Below are 23,063 nucleotides of genomic sequence, written 5' to 3'. Positions count from 1 at the left end.
ACAAAAACTAAAACAAAAACAAAAAAAGCAGTACCAGAATTGACCAGAATAATGTAGAAGCATCAAATTATACGAATCTTTATAGAATGTTAGCATAAATGTTTGAGAAAGCTTTGCTCTAGAGGTAAATATTGCATAAGAGGTGGTACTATTATTATGTATTATTATTATTATTATTATTATTATTATTATTATTATTGTTATTATTATTATTATTATTACTTACAGTAGTTTATATTGTTTAAAAGTTTACTCAGGTCAAAGTATTCCCTCTCATAAATGTCCAAAGCATGAGAAAGCAGGCCCTGATTGGTTAGGTTAGGCTGGACTCGATGATCTTTAAGGTCTTTTCCAACCTGAGCAATTCTATGATTCTATAATAGACCGTAAGAGCTAAAACATCCCTCTGAATTGAGATGAAGATTAAGAATCTGCTGGGAAAAGGAGGAATATTAAATCTGAATAGAGCACCAGAAGGACTTTCCTTACAATGGGATTAAAGTGGTCTTCTATGAAAGGTGCCCTTCTGTGACAAATCTGGTTGGGGAAAGCTCTACAAGGGAGACACAGTCACCAGTACAAAATCTAAGAAACATCAGCTAGCTAATTCAATGTATGCTGTAGTGGAAGAGACAGCATAAAATCTCAGTGCCAGGTAAACACTGAGTTATTAATTTTAAAGATGTGATGGGCAGTAAAAGTGAAGTAAAAGTGAGGACCCGGGGAAGATCTTGCTGCATGAGAAGATCTGTGTAGACTCGGGACTGGTGAATGAATGCACACTGACCTTACATAAAAGTTTTTGACAAACTCTCAAGGTGCCAGTTCCATCTATTTTTTTTCTAGCCAATGGAACACATTCTGACATCCAGGAGATGCAGTGTTAACATTAATGTTTTATTCCTGAATTCTATTGAGGAAAAAAAATTATAAACCTCAAATTCAAGTTATTTCAAGGACGTTACTATTGTTTTCAATATTGCCCTTAGAGATGGAGATATTAATGGTCTTTTTATTGATCTATGTTACTATTTTGTGAAAAGATGTATTATCTTTTCAATATTTTTGTTCAGCTTCTCTGGTGAAGTATTCAGATGGTCAGCTTTGAGAGAATGAGTCTGTGCAGACAAAGTTCTGAAATAAACTAGTGACAGAATACTGGAATGACCATACCTCTGAGATATATGGACTACCCGGATGATAAGCAGAGTAGAAATATATTATCCACAGTTCATCAGGATGATGAGCTTCTCACCTACCTGTAGATAAGAGACACCTATCTTGTCTTCAATTCTGACTACTGTGTATTTTATTTATAGTAGTTCAGTTCTTATATTTTATGGAACTGGACAAATATGTACTTAATGATATTAACAGAGTGCATCTACAGAATAATGAAATAAACCATGCTCCAAATATAGAGTCTCCAAATACTTCATGCCAGTGAAAAAGAAAACAAGAAAGCTGAAATTTCACGAGAAATCATTCTCTGTGAAAATAGTGATCAGAGGAAAAAAAGTAATTATATACTGCATTGCTGACAAGTTTATGACCCTTCAGCGCTGAGGAAACATCCTTAAAGGTCTCACATTAAATCTCACATTCAGTATAACTTTCACTTTTTCTTTTATTTTCCCCCAAAATTTGGTGATGATATTTGCATCAGAATGTTACAGAGATACAAAAAGTAAAAGGTAATTAAGTAATTTTATGGAAACAAACTAATCACAGTATGCTAATACAGATATACAACATCTTCATCTATTGGAGCTGCTGAGGCTTTCACGTGCAATCTTTCGCTGATAATATGATGAAATCATTCCTTTTTCCTGCTGGAAAAGGTCTGGGAAACAGTGTTGGTCTCTATCACTGCAGAAGTACAGAGTAAATCTAGTTGAGAAATGCTTTTTTTTTTTTTTTTTTTTCCCATAGAACACATAGTATAGTATATTCAAATAAAGGATGTTTCAACTGCCTCTATGGTAAGTTTAATTTTCCCAGATGTACAACATCTTTGACTAGACACAGGATTTCAGAGGATAGAGGTCCTTATGTCCAAGAAACTGCAAACCTCTTAACAGTTTATAAGGGTAGATACATGAATTATGTAAACACAGGATGTTGGGGAATTTAGCATGACTAATTTGATTTCTTTTTACCTTTAAAACAATCCACATATGTTCTGTAGTTCAACCAGTTTATATGGGTTTAAGATCAATCTCATTCTTTCTCACTTTTTAAGCTTTTTCATCTCTGCCTCTTTAATTTTGCCATATTTGCACATCTGTTGTCTAAGATAACAGCTCAAAAAAAGTCAGTCTCTTTAGCTAACAGTGTGACAAATGAAATAAATTGTTTCCTGGGCTTTCAGCCACAAGGACAGTTAATTGGCAATTGCAATAAACATAATCAGCTTTTGGTTACTTTAAATTTTCACACTCTGATGTGAGCATTGAAACAAATTAGGTCTCATTTATAGTATACAGTTGCTTCTACAAAGGATGTGGAAGACAACTCTCATCACAAAGTTGAATCTGTACACTTCTCAAATTTTACTCCAAATGTCCAAAAATTAATTGGCTTCTGTCTGCTTATGAATATATATATTGTATAGCAGAAAGAAAAGCTAGTGCCTAAGTTACATTCTGCACACAGGTGTCAGTTTTGACACTTAGGACAGGAGAATGAAGGGGAAAGAATTTTAAGTAATTGCTTGCAGCTCTACGGTCGAGAGAAATTTAGTGTCTACTGTACATATCACCACTGCTTACATGAAAGGTATGAAGCTACTTTAAATTCTGTCTAAATGTGGAACTTTTTGAACTTGAAGATATATTCAGCTTTTTAAATTGCTTATTTCACTTTATCTGAGTGCTTGGTAATAACAGGAAAAGGCTGAAGAACTCTGATAAAAATCTAAGTACATGTGAATCTAATCTATTCAGCTTCTCAGAGCGGAAAGGAGATCTACTATTTACATTTTTAGATTAGCTCAGAATGTGTAAATCCTATTTCTGTTTATCAGCAGAAATTATTACTAGTCAGTGCAATGGAGAAAATGCACTGTCTTCATCTTCAAACCATACAGGAAAAATAAATCAACATCCAGGGGACAATACCTAGAATTCAGTCATTTTTATGTTCTTTTGGAAACCTTTCACCCACTTTCTGAAAGCTTGCTAATTCTATTTAGTGGACAAAGAAGATACTGACCTTACATAAAAGTTATGTTTGTAAAGTCAGTTACAAAGGACTGTTTGCACAGATTTTTTCTGATTGAGAAAGCATCCAGTCAGTCACACCATGATTGAATATAATTAGATAAAACAATAATAGCTATTACTGTAAATGAAAATGGTTTTCGAATGATGTAAACTTTGCAGGAATTTGGTGTGCAGAAGACAGGCTAATACATTTTAGCACATGCTTATCTTGAATTTGTAATTTTATCCCAGAAGAAAATATCTGCTTTTATTAGCTTAATTTTACTTGTTAGTTGTAAGTAGTGCTATAATGTTAGAATGGCTACGACTTTTAGCATAGAGTCTACATTCTGCGTATATTGATCAATTACAGAACTACTAAAATATTAAAATAAATTTAATTTTCTAAAACTACATGCATTCTCTATCAAAATAAAAAATATATAAAAGGCTAAGCTAAGCCATTCTTAAATTTATCTAGCAGCACTCACACAACAAATTCTTGTGAGCTTTGTATACATGCATTTTCATGTAAACACACTATCATTTGAGAGCTTTATTTTTACATTTCATTCACATTTTCTTTCCCTTGATGTCTGATTGAACTGCATATGCTTTGCATTCAGCTATCATTTTTAGGTTTATTAAAATATTTGTATTTAAAATATATAGATACATATTTATACATACATAAATGTATGTACACACACACACCACACATTTTCCATCATACATATAGGATTGTAAACCATTCTGCCTAGAATGTGGAGAAAAACAACATACAACAACACAGTCTGAATTATTTGAGATGAAGTCATTTTCTCAACTGTCTAAGAGCAACAAAGTTTTACCAGGAAGATTCATATTAATATTTAGTTCATATTTTGATTTTACACAAGTTACATCTCACAGGTGAGATAAATGACTTAGATCCTTGTCTAGTGTGAATCAGTGCACTTCCACTGAAGTTGCAGGGATCAATTTATACCAGTAAAGTATCTGGAATGTATTTTTATTCTTATCTCAAACTAGGAAAAACGTGGAGCTAACAGATAATGCACTGCAAGGAGATGTCTTCCTCAGATGCCCTACTCTTCTTCACCTTTATTTTTTAGTAGTTTTTAGATAAACTACTGCCAAATTAACTATAGATCACTTGTTTTATAAATAGCTACTTATTTGTTTAGAAGTTTAGTGATATCATAAAGCAATACAATTTGAGTACATTGTTTTCTGCAGGAATAATATTTATGGGTCTTATTTACTTTGCTTGCCATGCATCACATTGCCTGAACTTGAATAAGAAGTAGGAGTGACATCCCATACAACAACAGGGACACTTTAGAAAGGAAAATGAATGTCTTTTATGACAAAAAAGAAAAAAACTTTATACCTGATGTCAGGTTGTGGTGTCTTGGAGCTTCTTTTGTTGGTGGAGCTGCTAAAGAACAAAAAATAGATCATAAATTAGATTTCTGTTTCAGGACAAAATATTTAATTAGATTTAAATAAGAAACATCCTGGTATTGAAATCAACCATGAGATAGGTATTGGTTTGAACCCAGCTGTTTTTCAGATATGAGTTTTGAAGTTGTTTAACCATAGAAACTGAATGTCTAGTAAACCCATAGAAGCAGACCGCTTCCAGATACTAGTTTAGTAGACCTGCACTAGTACAATTAAACATTTTTTTATCCTTTGAGGTTCCAAGATTTCAATATGCAAGTGGCATATGCAAGTAGCATACATAAGTATTCAACACAGATAGCACCTAATTGTTCATGAAGACTAATGTATGCAGATATGACTTCAAATCTTTACTTTTGTGAAAATCTGCTTTTAGCAAATTTAAAGAGGATGTTTGTGTCATAGTCCACTAACTTAAACTGTATTAGTGTTGTATTACTACTGATTATCTCCAGAGTTATAGCAGAAATAATTTCTATTATTACAAAGAAACAGTCGGGGTGGTTCTTCATCCAAATGTTAGTCAGAATATAAATGACCATGAAGTATACAGCACACAGAAAAATGTGTCCTGTTATCAACATAGTCATTCTACAATATGAGGTGGGTGATCTAAATCATCAGACAAGCTATGGAAATGAACAGTGCACCACCACATCAGCGACCATAGCAGCAGACTGACTTGGGACCAGTAATCCACTCATCTGAGGATATAGAGCCAGAGCACCCAGCAGATCAGCTTTATACCAGATTTGGGGTCATAGCAGGGCACCAATGCAGCCAAATTTGACATAGAGCTGTAATGGTTCATGCCGTCAGATAGAGGAGTCATCAAACATTCAGTTACTGGGGTTCTCCACACAGTTTCATCATTTTGGTGTAATTGCATATGTTTAAAAATGCTTACAAATCTCCTCTTTCCAATCCTGTGAAAAAAGCTTTTTTTGCAGAGATTTTCATTCCTTTATTACCTTTGTGTTTTTCATCTTTCAGATGTTTCTTCTCAGTTGTTTTTTCTAGGCAGAAAAAGGAAAGGGACAGGTAACAGAGTTCAAGGTTGGAGATATTTTTAATTCTAATTCTTATTAGATTATTACCTAGACTTTTCAAATACAATTCTTTGAAAATTAATATAGATATTTTAGGAGTTGGGTTTTTTTTTTTGTTTGTTTTGTTTTGTTTTTTTGTTTTTGTTTTTTTTTTTTTCCATATACAAATACATGCAAGATTATGATCTGAAGTATTTTAAAGTTAGAATCGTAGAAAGGCTTGGGTTGGAAGAGAACAACAGCTATAGTCTGCTATAGGGTTGCAAATGACTAAGTCAAGCCTGAAGACTTACAGGTATGAGGCACCCACAGCTTCTCTGGGAAACTTGTTTCAGTGTCTCACCAGTCTCTAAGTGAAGAATTTCTGCCTAATATCTAAACTATTTCTCACCTCTTTTGGTTAAAATCATTCCCCCTTGTCCTATCATTACCAGACGATGTAAAAAGTGTCCCTCTCCTCACTTTAAGTACTGAAAGACTGAAAAAGGATCTCCCAAGGAAAGCTGAACAAGCCCAGCTCCTTCCACCTGTCTTCAGAGGAGAGGTGCTTGAGTCCTCTGATCATCCTTGTGATCTTCCATCTACACATATATGAATACACAGAGTAATTTCCTACCTTCTTTTTCCTTAGACGTCTTTCTTTTCTTCGGGGCTAGAAAGTATTGCAAGGAAAGAACATTAAGTGACAGCTATCAGAAATGTAACAATCACAGAATCATAGAATGGTTTGAGTTAGAGAGGTCCTTTAAGGTAATCTAATTCCAACCCCCGTGCTATAGGCAGGGACACCTCCTTCTAGACCAGGTTGCTCAAAGCCCCATCCAATCTGGCCGCAAATGCTTCCAGGGAGGGAGCATTCACAACTTCACTGGGCAACCTGTTCTAGTGTCTCACCACCCTCACAGCAAAGAATTATTTTCCTAATATTCAGTCTAAAAGATGAAGCTCTCACAGTAAGCACGTTACACAGAGCTGATCTCCTTAGTAATTTTCCTGTAATAATAACTAGGTTAAATGTGTCTCATGGCATATATGCAGTGAATCTAATATTACAATAATGGCTGCTACCCTTGCGGTGGTAGCTGCTCTGGGCTTTCTGAATGCTCTTTGGAATGTTCTCAATATTGCCTGTTGTAGAGTATTTTGGAAAGTTCTGATAGAGACTTTGGACACTAGAATTCTGTAATGTTTTGAATTATGAGTGTTTCAGAATTCTGAATTCTAAATTCTAGAAGTGCTGAACTGTTCATTGCCAAAAATGCAGCAGGGAAGGATTTCTTTGCCTACTGACGCCTTCTCTTATTGGGCAACCCCAATTGCCTGAAACAAACAAACTGAAGGTCTTGGAGCTAGACGTACCTTCAGAACTGCCAGATATGACCATTCTGAAGTCATGCAGAAACATATTTATTTGATTTATTTAACTTTTCTCAAATTGTACATCCACTTAGAATTTTTTTTTATTTTTTTTTTCTGACATCCTTTTTTCAAGATGCCAAACAAGAGTGTTTGGCCTGTGATTCCATTCAACAAGGCAGTCTGACTGAAATTAAGTAAGGTATATTGCTGGCAGGTGCCTGAAACCATTTCATTATTCCCAGTTGATTACAGAATAAAACTGGCAGGCTGTTTTCAAAGTGCTCTTTTTCTTTTAATATGGTCTAACCATGACTAATATGAATTTCCCCAAAGTCTTCTGGTGTCTGTGTCATCTTATTATTGCTAGCTTGTTCAGTGCTTATCATCTGTGTGTATTTCCCCAGAAACATGCTATAGAACAGTTAAAATAAGATAAAATAATCAATGGATAAAAGCACTCTTTGATAGAGAATGGTACATCTGCAATTATTTCAGTTTACCACTGCTTGTTCACATCAGCATTATTAATAGTTAATGAACATTACGTGCTCGTCGAAACTGATGTGTTCATTAATTCTTTCCACAAGACAAAGCAGAAAAACGCAACATTTACCTGTTACTGGGGTTTCAACCGTTGACTCTATAGGAAAATCGTAAAAAACAAGGATGAAGGAAAAAAATATGTGGCTTAGTATCATGGGCTACTTCTATTTATTTATTTATTTATTTATTTATTTATTTATTTATTTTCTAAAGAACAGTAACCATTTAAATAGATGTTCTCTTTCATCTGCAACTTTTCTGCAGGATATCAGCAGGACATTAATTTGCAATGAAAAAGTGTCTTAGCAGTGGGTGTGCACATAGGATTTCACAGTGAAAGCTAAGAACCCCACACTTTGAAGTACTATAATCCAGCATGTAATGGTTCGTGCAAATACAGAATCAAAGCTTTCAAGCAAGTGAATATTGAGGGTTCTTATTAAACATGCACTCATGACTATAGCTGCCTGTCTTCCCCCCCCAAATATATTCATTTTATTACCTGTCTTCTCTTATCATTTACATGTCTCAACCAAAGACTGACACTGACCTTGGATAGCTGTCATTCCCCTCTATATAACTTTCTCCTGCACCATCAGACTGCCTTGCCTTTTTACAGTAAAAGCTCGTGGGAGCTGAAAAATTTTTGATTATGTGTATAGCACAAAACCAGAATATATTAGCGCCTGTGATAGTTAAAGACAGTTTATCAACAAAATGAAATAAAATTTCTGTAGTGTAAATGATCATTACTCTTTTGTAATCAAAAGACTTTATGATGTTGTGATTTGGAATCCAAGAGATTTTTACCTCTTATTTCTTTGCTAGTCCCAGTTTTATTTTAGAACCTTATTGTAAGGAAGGAAAATAACCTCTCTAGCCAGGAAAAATGTAGGGCTGGATAAAAATTGAATATGGTCACTGAGCACATTTGGGTCTCCTCTTACTGAATTATCCCAGCATTTACTTCATGGTGGAATACTGATGAATGTGAGGTTCTACAGCTGATGGAGACCCACATGAAGGCAGAAATCTTTCAGTTCATGTTTTTACAACAGCAAGTCTGAGCAATTAGCATAGCTTTCACTAACATATCCCAGGAAACTTTTGAGTCTTGTCTTTGGTTCATAAGGAAAATCATAAATTTCAGTGCTCAAACTAGGAACCTCAGGCACTCAGTAAAGGCCAATTTTACTGCTATTAAATGCTAACATGCCTAAATCCTTTAATATTTATAGTTCTACCCAGAGATGCTGAAACTTTTTACATTACAGCATTCTGAGTGGATTAAAACTGCTTCTCATTTTTATTTAAGAAAATGTTCTCTTTGAGGCACTAAATCTGCAAGAGGAATTCATGCTCTGACTGCTTAACTAACGGGATGCCTAACTCCGAGGGACCTGGACAGGCTCAATTTTCTCTACAATTTCTAATGCTTTTATTCAGATGATTGCTGTTTACCTCCTATAGATCACATTTATCCTAATTTAGGATTAGAGATCCTTTTACACAGTTGACCCGAAGTGTGGTTTGTTTTAGTTTTGTTGTATCCAACATAGAGGACATTTTCTTTTCCCAACATATCAAGAAACTTCCACTTACTCTCGGATCTCTGGGAAACACTTTGCCCAGACCTTAGAATTCTCATTACAGGATTAAATGAGAATAAATTTTGGCCAGTGTTGACATTTTTCTTAATATACCAGCCTCTATGGTCTTCCTGTCTTTTTTTTTTGGAAAACAGTGTGCAGTTTGGTGTTACTCCTTACATGAGTTTGAAATGCCAATAGTTTTGTCCTCAGTTCAAGATGACTTGACACAGTTTGAGAATCCTTAGTGATTATGAGTTTCATTTAAAATCCAAATTGGACCCTACTGTTTGGACAAATAGGGTCAGTTGCTGTCATTGAACTTCATGTGAATTAAAACAGAAACAGTTAAATTAATAAAATAAATTTACTAATTGCTTTAAGAATGTCATGATAATTAACACATTACTAGAAAATGCATTTGTTGTTAATTTTGGGAATTTTCAAACTCTTGTTGACTTGTTATTTTTGTTTATTGTTGGTTAATCATTTGATGATACAAAATCTACCAGTTTAATCCACATTTAATTCAAAAATAAGATTACCTGGGGTATAATATATGAACAGATTTGGCCCAGGATAAATGTATGGATTTATTATTTGGTCATAACTAGACCTAAGCTCCAAAATCAGCTAGCTTTTGTGTCCACGACTGTATCTCATGCTGAATTACAGAGTAGCTATCTTCATGTTGCAACAAGCATACTATACATCTGGCTGAGAGATGTATGAAGCAAAGATAAACAGAGCTTTAGAACAAAAGAGAGTAGGAATTTAAATGTTCTCCCTTGAGAGGAAAAAAAGTAGTTTAAATAGCTCAGATGTTTAAGATCTTATACTAAATTTATTCGGGGATAGTTGATTCAGAATAGGGTGTATAAACAGAATTATTTCTGTATATAATCATAGGTCTGTTTGATATTACTTTTTAAAAAAGAATATTTATCTATCTATCTATCTATCTATCTATCTATCTATCTATCTATTTATTCTAAAGGCACTCTTAACCTTTATAATCATTTGAAGCAGCAGGATATAAATCCAAGACTATGGCACAAATACTCTGAAAATGTCAAAGGAAAATATCTTGGCTGTTCGTTATATTCCAAATATGTCAGGGTGATATAGTTCTTGATATAATAGAACTATAGACAGTAATTTTTGGTTAAAAGATTGTTACTGTGGAAAGCATGAGGAATTAGTCTCTTAAATTTCTGATGCACCTGTAACAGAAGAAGGTACCATCAGTAGGTCTCTTGCATAAACTAGCACAAAAAACATCAAATGTCAGTGAATAGATTCACTGAACATAGAACTGAACAAATTTGAATAACAGAATTAAATAAAGGAAAAAATATCTAAAATATGGGCATAAAGAAAAAAAAAACATAAATATAACCACTAAAAGACATAACTTCATGGGAAATGAAATCTTAACACTAGGATTCAGGACTGCAGGAGGTCCTTCTGCAGAGGCACATTTCAGATGCTTCATGTTCCCTTTTCCTCTTAGAGATGTGATTCAGATTAGCACGATGTGTTTTTACAGTTGTATAAAAGCAGGTATTTGTCTTGTCTAATCTACAGAATCTAATGTAGGAGATTAATTCAGGAATTTTAATAGAATCAGCCTGCCTTGCCATATTGCCAACTTCTTACTTGAAACAGGAAGAGGTCTGTGCCTCAAGGGGCTTAGCCCTACTTTTGTGTACTCTTCATAGGTTACTTTACATCAGAATAACATATAGTTTGGTGATGAAGTGCCAGACACAATTCAAGAAAGAAACCAAAGATCCTATCCTAAGGATATTCCAACTAATTGAGCTGTGAAGGTGCATACTTCACAACATTCACAATTCGAAGAGAGAAGTGTAAACAATGCCCTTCTGATTGTTTTCTGAACCTGATTTGACATATGTAACATGAAATTACTAGTCGCAATAAGAATAGATTACAGTCTTTTAGACATTTAGAAGTCTTAATGACCTTACATTATCAAACGCTTTCAGTGGAATCTTTGTTAAGCAAAATATTTCCCTTGAATACACTTTTCTCCACTTTAATTTTAATTCTTTTTTATTAAGGTGAAAAAAGTATTAAAACAAGGCCAATAAAATATGTTTATTACATTCATGAAATAACCCATCTCCAAACTAGAAAATAAGTACTGCAGTGATTTTCTAATTCAGTTACAGTATTGTTATTTTTAGAAAAATATAAATTTACCTAAAGTTACATTATGTGCCGACACTCATGAAAATTATCAACAGAACATCAGTTATTCATTTAGCAAATTTTTCTTTACTGTTGTAAACAGTAAAACCTTCAAAATTTGAATACTGCCACTACACAGCATTTTATTGCAAATAAATTTGATTTTGATGTATTCGGGTGTTACTAAGCAGACTAAAGACAGTGTAAGAGTATCTTTAGTATAAGCAAGAAAATGCCAATACCTAATACGATAAAATTGCAAAAATGTAAATTGAGACAACATGCATCTGAAAAACAGGTTTATATTGCATAGAAAGCAAGGCACAGCACTTACTTGAAGTTGTTTTCCGTTTGACTGAGAATAAAAAAGATGCAAAATGGTCAGAACAGGGAGATGTAGCATAACATTTCCATGCTGGAGAATGGCTTTATTTGTACTTTGTATTTAGTGAATATTGAAACATTTTAGTAATTGTACTGTAATTAAAAACAAACATTTTGATGGATGATAATAATACGGAGATTTTTCTCTGCACGTGATAATCACTATACTAGAGTAAAGGATGAATAATATGAGCAATAAGAATTTTATTTCTTCACTTATTTTCTTTCACTGAGAAGAGCAGCAGAGACTTGTTAACCCTTGGTGACTGCTTCACAGCAAAACTGAACTATGCAGCTTCCTATAACTGCAGCAATTTTGCTCTATCTCATGCAACAGAGGTTGCAAAAGAATTATGATGTGCAGAAACAGTTATTGTGAACCATGGCTATTGCCAGGTCATCCGCTGACATTACCTGAATATCTTGCTATGAAGGAAAATTAAATTGCTGATGTTGCTGAGAAATTAACTCATGTAGGAAGGCTGCAAAGTCCAAATAAATGGCAGATACCAAGAACTACTTCACAAAATAAACATCTTAAACCAATGGTTCAAATTCTTCATCAGCGTAGCTTCTTTGTTGCCAGCGGAATTACAAAAGCAGAAATTTGACCTTTGAGATATGTATATACATCTTCAGAAAATGACAAAAGGCATTGTAAATAAGTACTGTGCTAGGTTAGCTATGGTATGACATGTAAAGGCCATTTGACGCTGCAAAATAACTCACAGGACCATGATTTTGTTCATTCTGACATTTGTCATATGCAATTGTATTTTCCTATTTGTTTAAAAAACAGTTTCAAAAGCAATGATCACATAAAATGCAGGAGTGCCTACCGGGCTTTGTAGGTAGAACATCTTTTTCATGCCTGACTGCTTCATGCTCTAGACAAAAGAAACAGCATAACAAAATTGTCATGTTTCTAAGTTATGTTGTGCAAGTCTTTTTTCTTTCTTTTTTTAAACTAAGAAGGACTGTCTGTATACTTACCAGGAATAGTAGTTAATTTTCTATTGCTTCATGTAATTACTTTGGAAAGAAGCCAAGTGACTAGTTGCTAATAGATCATCCTCTAATGAATCTGCTACAAAATATGAACTTCAGTATTGTTGCACATGGCTTCACATAAATGGATGCAATTAATTTTAGACCTATGCAGGCATATTAAAGAAGTCAGTTTAGAAAGGGATTCCCCTCAGTTTCTGAAGTGCAGTTTACATCCACTCTCCATTCTTGTTATTTGAAAGGTGAGAACAAATCAAACCCAGCAACCATCTGCTCAATCTTTATGCTGAGTCAGAAATAACACAGCTGAATTCCCAAAGCCTTGAAGCCTATAAATTGTATCTCACTGTGGAAAATTAGAGAGCTAGTACTACTTTGTAGGCCACGCACTTTTTTCCTCCTTTTTTTAAAATTTCATAATTATTATAGAAAATAATGAGATTTGATGTTAGATTGCTAGAAATAGAAAGGAAGAAAAAAGGGCCTAGCTCTATGTAATCTGTTTCAAAGCCGTGTCTGTCTAAGCAGAATTTGAAAGAAAAAACAACACTGGTAAACCAGATTTTGTAGCACAGCAGCAGCTAAGCTGAATGAATGAAAATAGGGGCAATAGTAGGTTTTAGAGTTGAGCAATCAATGGACTATTATGATGGCCTTGTATCCAGGTTACTTCCTGAGCAGCAGGTAGGATGCAATGAGGGTTGTAAAGTGGCAATGTTTAAAATGGGAGCAATGTGCTTCATCCTTTCTGCCATTTGATGAATACCTAGCAACTATGATTTCAAGTGAACATATATTCCAGGAAATGCTGAGATTTAGACAAAATAAGGAATTTCAAGTTTCATGAGGTATGAATTAAAATTTATGTCTGCAGAGAATGACATTTTTCCCAAGTTTAGGCTTTTCTTGGGAGTGGAAGTATATGGGAACACAACTATTTCGTTCTTCTTCTTTTCTTTTTTTAACTTTTACTGTTTATATTTGCATGCTGAAGGTATGAAATATACAGAAATTTAACATGCAGGCTGCATACTAAGTTAGTGCATGGGCTTTTCAGTTCTTGAGTAAGAAAAGTGCTAGATTTAGTTGCATTAGAAAAATTGTATTCATATGAGTAGGAAAACAATGCAGCAATTCTTTTCTTAATCAGTAGTATCAATTGAACACATTTAAGTTTTAATAACAAAATTTAAAAGCTTATCACTCCTATATTAATATCTGTGTTATTGGACTAGGAAATAGCAACAACAAGACAATATGTTAAATGGAAATACTGGAAAACAAGGGGGAAAGGGGTGGAGGGAGGGTAGATAAATACACTGTTATTTAAAGCAAAACAAGGAACTATTAATGCAAAGTTTCCACATATTCACACATATCCAGCTATATTACAGTAATTTTTCTGATCAAGGTAGGTATTACGTACTTGCTGGCTTAGCTTGGGCTACAAAAGACAAAAGAAGGTGAAGTGTAACATTTAGATATAAAAATATTTCTTTGACATTTTAATATTAAAATATTCTTATCGGATCATGATTCTCATTTCTTCTTAGCTTTCCTCATTCAGGTAAACATGCACAGCATTCAAGCTGCTAAAATGCAGATAGTCTTTAACATATGTAGACCTTTGTAAGTCCCTCTAATTGCTCTCACTAAAATAATGTCACAACTCCTTTTTCCTCTTGCTAATTTGTAAAACATTCAGGTTAGAAATATTTTGAGGCCATTTCTCCAACTCTATTAACAGAAAGATAGTTTATGGTTTTGAGCAAGCTACAGCAGTTTATGCTTAGATAAAATCTATCAAAACTTTACTGGTTTAAACAGTGCTACAGAACATCACTTCATAGTAAAATGATAGATTATCATGTGAGTTCTTATAGAAAGCAATATAACTAACAAATTATATGAATGCTCACAATTAGAGACAGAACAATACTATTCTGTATAGAATCTGTTTTGCAACTGAAAAGAAGGAAAACCACATACCAAATGAGAATGGAAATGAGGTAGCAAATTGCACTATTCAGCTTAAAGTAAAATAGCAATTTATTGTATTGAGAAAATTCATCATCACCACCACAGCCATCATCACCATCACACCAAATTAAAATCTGTTGATTTTACATAACTGATGGAGATTTGGCAACTTTTCATGGATTTCTGGGTAAAGAATACTCCTAGTAGAAATCTATAGGTTGATATCAAATTGAAGTCTTCAAAAAACTTCAGGTAATCTGTGAGAATTTACAAGAATATTCTAATTCCTTGAGTGACACTCCAGGGCTTCTATCTAAGTTAACATTACTTGAACCATTATTATCACAAAATCTACAAGGACCCAAAAACTTATTTACAAAATCAATTTTTTCCATGAGAAAGCCAGATTGAAATGCATTCAAGTCCCTAAACCACCCAGTGATCCATCATCCTTCATCATTCCCTAAATACGCAGTTCTCTATGCTATAAATTCTGCCACAAGAAGGTTCTGAGCTTGGAGGGGAAAAAAAAAAAAAAAAAAAAAAGCAGTGAGTTGTACTGGGGATAAACCTGGGAAAGATCTGATTTACAGCTCCACTCTATTTCATTAGCACAGGAGGAAAAACCAGCACTGAGCTGAAACACCTCAATCTGGCTTTATCATTGGAAAGACTGTTAGAACTGCATTTGCAGTTGCCACTCTTCTAGATTTGCACAAAGAACTATTTTCAGCCACATATTTGAAAATATCATAAAAATTGATTGTAATGTAAATGTGCAACATTGGAAGAGTTATGAATAGTGTTTAATGCTCCCCACACTCACAGCCCCCCTAAAACAGGAAATAATGACTTGTTCCTACCTGAACTCTCGGTGAGGCCTCTCTTTTGTTGTTTAATTTTCTCCTCTGTATTGTGAAAGCAGCATAAAAGTTAGAAATTCATACTGTGTTAGCATAGGTACATATAACTGGAAAAACATTTCTAAACATATTATACATATGGTTACAGTGACAAAATAAATGCATGCCTTTCGCATCATTATCCCATAATAGTATTGTAAAAGAGCATGCATGCATTATGAGTTCTGGCTATGTGGTAAGATCATACACAATGGAAAAATAAATTAGTGGGCTTAATGCTTGTCACCAGAGTACAGCCACATACCTGCAAGTACATTTCAAGTAGTCACTCAGGTGACTACTGAGCAGATGTTCTACGTGCAGGAATGTGGTGAAACATCAGGCATAAGCCAAGTCAGGTGAGAACTGTAACATTTGTTTTCAGATCTCTACTCTACCCACTGACTTGAACATTTATTTTCCTGATCTAAAAGCTCTGCTCCCACTTTCTAACTTTACCCATATTTGAATTGAAAATTCTTTCCTAATCTCTATCTTTCCACATCCTCACACAACACTATTTAAGACACTGTTTAAGACATATTCAGAATACATTTCCACTTCCTCTCTCTGATGGAGGAATTTGCAGCCACAAGTTTCTCGCCCTTTTCTTTCTCTCAAGACCTCTTCTGGGTATTGGATTTAATCTGAAACAGGTCAGCTTGAACAGAGCTATCTTGTCCCCTAAAGACATTTAACTAATCTGAATACTAGCTGACTAGGAATACTGCTGGAAAGTCTGTGCATGCACAAAACTTCTTGGCTCTTGAGCAGGAGCAGTGTTTACAACCTGGCAGTCAAATCTTCTTAAGTATGGGAGGAAGTACTGGAAAAAAGATAGGTGAAAGGAATCACCTGCGAATCGCCACTTTACCTCTCTTTATATCAGTGCACCCTTAAAAGCATGACATCAAGATTTACTACGTTTTTGTGGGAGCAGTTTCTGTAGATTCTAAATGTCTAAGATGGATACTAGATCCTAGTCTGCACTCCAAGCATGTAGAATGGAATTTAGAGTATAACTTCCAGATAACTTCTCTGTTTTTTTCCTCCTGAGGGTAGAGAGAAGGTTTGTCTGCTTCTTTGCATCCATTTATTTTTAACTTAGCTCACTGAGATTCCCAGAAGTATACACATGCCAAACAGGATAAACAGGACTATTGCCACTTTATCATGTGGCAACAGGCAGAGAAGCAGTTTAATTGCTGCAGTCTGTGCTGTCTGTAGGGAAGTAAGCACTGGGGAGATAATACAGGGAAAAATAAAGCTCATTTTTGGTTGATATTTTCTATCATTTGGAAATAAAAAATAGCATTGCACTGCTGTGCTTTACAGATGTTATCTGGTGGGTCATTATTTAATTTCACCCATTTTAAGTTTAGGGTTTTTTTTTTCCCCTTACTCAGCTATTGTTATGAATGTAGTGAATTAAAAATCTCATCTCTGTTTCATGGCTGCCTGTGAAAGTAGAGATGCTTTTATAGCACAAGCAGCAACTTGCTGAGATCAGGTATCCTCTTTCTGCTCTTTGAAGACCTTTAACGTATCAATGAATTCACATATTCACTAACTGACATTAGGATATTGAGTTTTCTATAAACTAATAAACAACAACAAAAAACACCCAACAACACAAAGATTTGTGATTTTGTACATAGACTCCATACTCTTCACTGGGTGAATGACAAGTAAAACTCAGAATGTATATGGATCCTTCATAATTTCTCTTTCTTTGGAAATTATCCTTGCTCTGTTGAATATCCACTACATTGGATATTCTTTCTTTTTCTAATTCTGGTGATAATTTACAACAACACTTGCCCTATAATTCTAGGAGTCTACAAAATAAATCTGTGAGTGGATGGCACATCTGATTCATTTAAAAGTATGAGAAGGATTTTCTTTTCAAAGCAAATTCATTTCTGAAAAAAGCGTGCCTTGTACAGGTCTAATGACATGCATTCATCTGGAGATAAACACAGTAATTCTTTGGTATTTGTTCACCTATCTACTCTGCAACTTAACTGTACAGCAACTATTGATCTGCTGATTCCACTGGAGAACAATCCTGAAAGCTGCATCTCCTCTTTTCCTGGCAGATCTCCAGATGGTGACTGTATGGATTTTTGTCTGAGTGTCTGGCAACTGGTTGTAAGTAGAAGGAAACCAAATGATCAGATTGGCAAGTCTGAAGAATTAACAGTCTCTACAAGGGGACATGCTTCAGGAAATCAGGAATCTTCACAAAATCCCATCAGTTAACTGAACTTTCCATGTGCAAAAGAGCAGTGAAAAGAACAACTGACCAAAATAGAAGAAATGCTTCAAGTATTTATCACAGGTGTTTTATACCTCATTTAATTCTTATATTACTATATGGAGTCCAATAATAACATCAAACATTTGATGACTTCATAAGGGTACAAAATTTCCAAAATATTCTTATTTGTGAAAAAATCATAAAATGAAAAACATTCTAAAATACAAAAGACTTTTTTTCTGCAGAATTAGCTGTACAGCAATACCAACATTAATATTCATTTCTGGGGGGATATCTAATTTAAATAGGAAAAATATAAAGCCATAAATATTTCTGTGTATTTCAGGCAGCTTAAAGTGATTTACAACAGGAAAGAATCTTCTTGCTTTACCTGCTTCTCCACATCCCCCAAACACTTTTTAATTTCCCCATAGAATCACTCTATTTTCTAAGATTCTCTAGTTACTCAGTCATGTGACACTTCTAAAACTGATGGCAGCAGGCAAAAGAATAATAGTTTGAAGCTGCTCTGTATCAAGGTGAAAAAGGAGGCCACTGCTTTGTACAGAACCAGGCTTTTGTAATTCAGTTTCTAACTCTAGAGCTCTCATTCTCACGCAGCAGGCAGAAACATTATTACCACCTGTGCTGGCAGATTAATACTTCCAGACACCATCCGAAATTCAAAAGAGCCACTGCTCCCCAGAGGGACTGTTAATCACTAGAACTATTTTTATGATTAAGGAAATTTAGCAAGTCTTTTTTTTTAAAAAAAACATATTACTATTTTCAAATTCCAAGGGCTTTAATCTGGAATTTACTGTACCAGAGCAAACTCCTCATCAGTCTGATGTCCAGGCTACATGATAAGATTCTCTGATGTTTGCAAGTGTCTTACAAGGGAAATTCAGTATCTTGATCAAAAAAGGCTAGTTGTGCAGCTAGAGCTTGTTCCATTGTGCTGGGCAGTTGTGCTGCCTGCCTGTGTGACCCACAAATGGGCATCAGGACCCATGCTATCATGCACAATGCCAGACAGGGTGAATTCCTCATATCTGCCTCAGCCAAGCTCACCCACCCCTGTCTGCTGGCTGAAGTACCTCCTTTATGTCTGAAAGGTGGACAAGGAAGCAAAATTTCTTGTCATGTGCCTTTGATGTTTGGAGTGAGGAACGTTCCTTTTTCTGATCTGTTGTTTGTTGACTCAAAAACAGCAATATAGCTTCACTAAAATGGTTGTTAAAGTCTTGTGGAAAACTGTCAAACTGTCTATGAAATATTTAACCTAAAAATAGAGCATCCTAGTATAAAACGAAGAAGTAAAAACATAGGGAAAACATTATCATCTTACAAGGAACCCTTTCCCCCCCCCCCCCCCCCTCCCCCCCCCCCAAAAAAAAAAAAAATAGGAAAAAAAAGAAAAGATGAAAAACAAGGCTCTTTGGTTGCCACTGAACAAAGTTTAAAGGTGGTTATCTGATAATTTAGTCATGTCTCTATCATTTTTATGATAGACCACTCTGGAGCTACATATGCAGAGCATCAATAGATGAGATATGCTCTCAGTCCTGTTTCTTTACAGCAGACCAATAGTAGATCTCTGTCATCCTCCTAAAAATTATGAGGACCAAAGCCCTGGTCACACAGCAAAATATCACAACAAAAGACTCAAGCAAGTCTCTAAGTTTTGCACACCACAGTGGTACTTACTGAGCTGAGCATGGAGTGCCTGAAAATAACATTACCAAACTTACCTGGCTTAGTGTGAGAGATTGATTTTTCATGTTTAATATGTTCATGCTCTGAAAATAAGAAGAACCCCTCCTTCAGAGGCTTTTTCATTTTTACATTAAAAAAAAAAAACAAAAATTCTCTTTATAATTTTAAGAGGCCATTTTGCATTATGTATTAATATTAGACTTGATTTTGACAAATACTAGTCTGAAGAAAAGATTTTTAAAACCTTTCTCAAAATCAAAATGATACAAAAAGTAATATTGCCTTTTTATGTGGTTTAAGAAATTGCAAAATTACAGTGCATTTTATAAATATAAAATAAATATGTTTTCTAAAATAGTGAGATGCTTCTACTACTTGTTTTGATTGACATTACCTATTTTCTACATAAAGCATCATTTCTCCTTCATGTTTAATGTAGAACTTAAGGAAGCTTTAGAAACTTTAGAAGTGAAGCAGTATTGCATAGAACGGAAAACAAAGTTCAATATATTGCATAAACAAAAATTAGCTTTTCTTATTTCTTTGTCATCCTGGGATTTGTTTTTCTGTATTCCACATATGCAGCATGAAGCAGTGGCAGAAATAAATATTACAGTTTATTTATACGCAAGCTGCATGCAATTACATAGCTTTTAAAAACATTGATATTTAAAAAATAATATGGAATAGAAAAAGAAAAGCAAAGGAATATTAGAGGAAATACTAAGAACACATTTCATTCTGATTTATAGCAGCTATGTCTAAACTGTGCAGAACACTAGGAGGTAAATCCCTCCATTGTATGGATCAGAGTCTGGACAAGGAAGAGCACAGACCCTTCTTGGTCTATGTCATTCATGATTTTTGCCAGTGCCTCATGGAGACAGAAGGCACAGTTACATCTTACCCAAACATGAACTGGAGTAGAGTTTCTGCACATGCTGGGGCCTGTGAAACACAGTTGGTCCTGCACTACAGAGACTGTCACTGAACATCAGTTTCAAAGTCAAAATTTCCTGTGAGCGTTTGCTGATGAATCTTATCTTAAGCTGCCAAAACTCTGTGAAGATCTAAAAAAAGTATTTTTCTCCAAAAATCTGAAGTAACAGCATTCTTTAACAACTTTATACTTACTGTGTTCATGAGGTTTCTCTGAAGTGCCTAGAAGTAACAAAATATTTTAATACTTTTATGGCTACAAAGCAGGATTTAATGCATTTATTCATGACATTTACACATCGATAAATAAAGCATTCAGTTAATTCTCTATTAAAATGTTTGACAGTTTATGTGTTCTTCTTTATAATATCCATCTCAGCCATCTAACTGCGACACTTAAGAAACACAGATGCTCAAAAATCCTCATTGAGCTGATGTTTGATACAACTACCTCTGTCAGACTTCTATGTGTCCTTGGTGGACTGATTTGCCTGCACTAAACAGTGACCATGTTTGCAACATAAAGCAATGACATTGGTAGGCGAGGATCTGAGTTCAGTGCTCATTATTCAAATCTGGAAGTGCCCAATACTAAAAAAAATATAGATAATACTAATTGGAGTGATGAAATTACACTTAAGGCAAACTAAATCAGACCTTATGTGTGTCCCTGACAAGTACGTCTGCCCCAGTAAGGTCAGTAAGCTTCAGATGGATAAATGACACTCCAAGTAGCAGAAAGAAATATCTAAAAACAAAAGTGGGGTGCAACTAAACTAAAAGCCTCATCACTTCACTGCCACATCTTTTAAGCTTTCCACATCTCTTTGTTTCCCCAGAAAAAAAAAAAAAAAAAAAAAAAAAAAGATTAAATAAAATTAAAACCAGAACCAATGGTTTGCATGAACAGTAAGAGAGAAGTAAAGTTAAAGAGTGCGCAGGGAACCATGTCCCATGCCATTATCAGTGCTATGGAAGGAAATCTAATGCCTAGGCCTGGCTTGCCAGCTGGACTTTTAACTTTTGTAAGGCAGGCTATTGTATGAAAGAGCAGTATCTGAGAAGATGCAGCAGCAGTGCAGGATGAGCTGCCTTTGCAGGCTCAGACACAAGTAGTAATTTCTCTGTTTTACTTGCTTTCATTATCATAAAATCATAGGATCACAGAATGGCCTGGGTAGGAAGGGAGCTCAAGGATCACCAAGCTCCATCCCCCCTACCAGTGGCAGGAATACTAACCTCCATATCTTATACTAGACCAGTCAGCCCAGGGCCCCATCCAACCTGGCCTTGAACACCTTCAGGGATGGGGCATCCACAGCCTCTCTGGGCAGCCTGTCCTGGCACCTCACCACTCTCATAGTAAAGAACTTTCTCCTGATATCCACCCTAAATCTTCTGCCCTTCAACTTAAAACCATTATTTCCCCTTGTTCTGCCAATGGGATTTCCTGCTTTTCTGGAAGGGGCTAAGCCTTTCCATTTTACATCAAGTTTTTGTTTAATCCAATTTGTCTCTGTGATGTGAAGAGTCAATGATTGGAAAAGACATGAAGAAAAAGGCAAAAATAGTGGAATATTTTATGGGGTAGTGTAGACTAAAGATGCAAATTAGAGGGATGTACTTTTATAGAAAAGTTTTATGAGATACAATCAAAAGCTACAAATTTCTTATTACTAAAGGAAAATATTAAAATAGCCTGAATTTTGGGTGCTGGAATATGGACTTATCACAGACTACTGTGTCATGTTACACTTTAAAACAAACAACAATAATGATCAGAGGTACACCCTGCCTTCTGTTTCTGCCCTAACAGAGCATATACAGATTTAAAAAAAATTAAAATCAGGGATGAAAAAAAAATGAAAAAAAAAAAAAAGATTTAAAAATTTTTACAGAATATGTCAGCCATGTTAAAATCTAGCATAGATAAACATCTGTTCTGCTAAATATGCCATGATTTCAGTCAGTTAAATATTAAACCTTAACCTTCACCTTAACCTTAACCTTCACCTTAACCTAAACCTTAACCTTCATTTGAGCCATATTATTTCATCAAAGATGCCATTTGAACTACTGATGCAAGAAGCAAAACCCAAAAAGGAAATCACAAAAATCTTACTTCCTATTTTATTTTTAAAGTATCATAGTTGTTTCTGGCACAGATATTCAGACTATTAACTCAGTGAAAATGAGAAGATCAAAACTAGATGTCAACCATCTAGTCAGAATTTCCAGAACATCTTATTACATATTATATGCTATTTAACTTAGAGAGTGAGAAATTAAAGGTTATGTTCTGCTGCTCTCCCTCATTTCATGTACCATATTGTTCTGAAAGCGAACCTATATTCAATGTTTGTGCTAAAATAATATTTCTATATACCGTACCTAGATAAGCTGTGATACTCCATGCTGCAAAATATGTAAATGTTAAAAATTTTCAT

General features: G+C 34.7%; 1 protein-coding gene across 1 annotated transcript in view; it reads right to left on the bottom strand.

The window, feature by feature from the left end:
* Positions 1–23,063, bottom strand: part of TRDN (triadin) — a 199,312-nt gene that overhangs the window by 7,054 nt on the left and 169,195 nt on the right. Inside the window, 10 exon segments of the mRNA XM_085541752.1 lie at positions 4,597–4,644; positions 5,642–5,686; positions 6,336–6,371; positions 7,692–7,718; positions 11,759–11,779; positions 12,648–12,695; positions 14,243–14,260; positions 15,660–15,704; positions 19,713–19,760; positions 20,812–20,838. Coding sequence (XP_085397878.1) covers positions 4,597–4,644; positions 5,642–5,686; positions 6,336–6,371; positions 7,692–7,718; positions 11,759–11,779; positions 12,648–12,695; positions 14,243–14,260; positions 15,660–15,704; positions 19,713–19,760; positions 20,812–20,838 — 363 coding nt within the window.

Source organism: Coturnix japonica, chromosome 3 (assembly GCF_054131305.1).
Source record: "Coturnix japonica strain WE chromosome 3, WE-NBRP24, whole genome shotgun sequence".
Taxonomy (NCBI): domain Eukaryota; kingdom Metazoa; phylum Chordata; class Aves; order Galliformes; family Phasianidae; genus Coturnix; species Coturnix japonica.
Note: the sequence above shows the minus strand (reverse complement) of the source record. Positions and strands in the feature narration are given on the sequence as shown.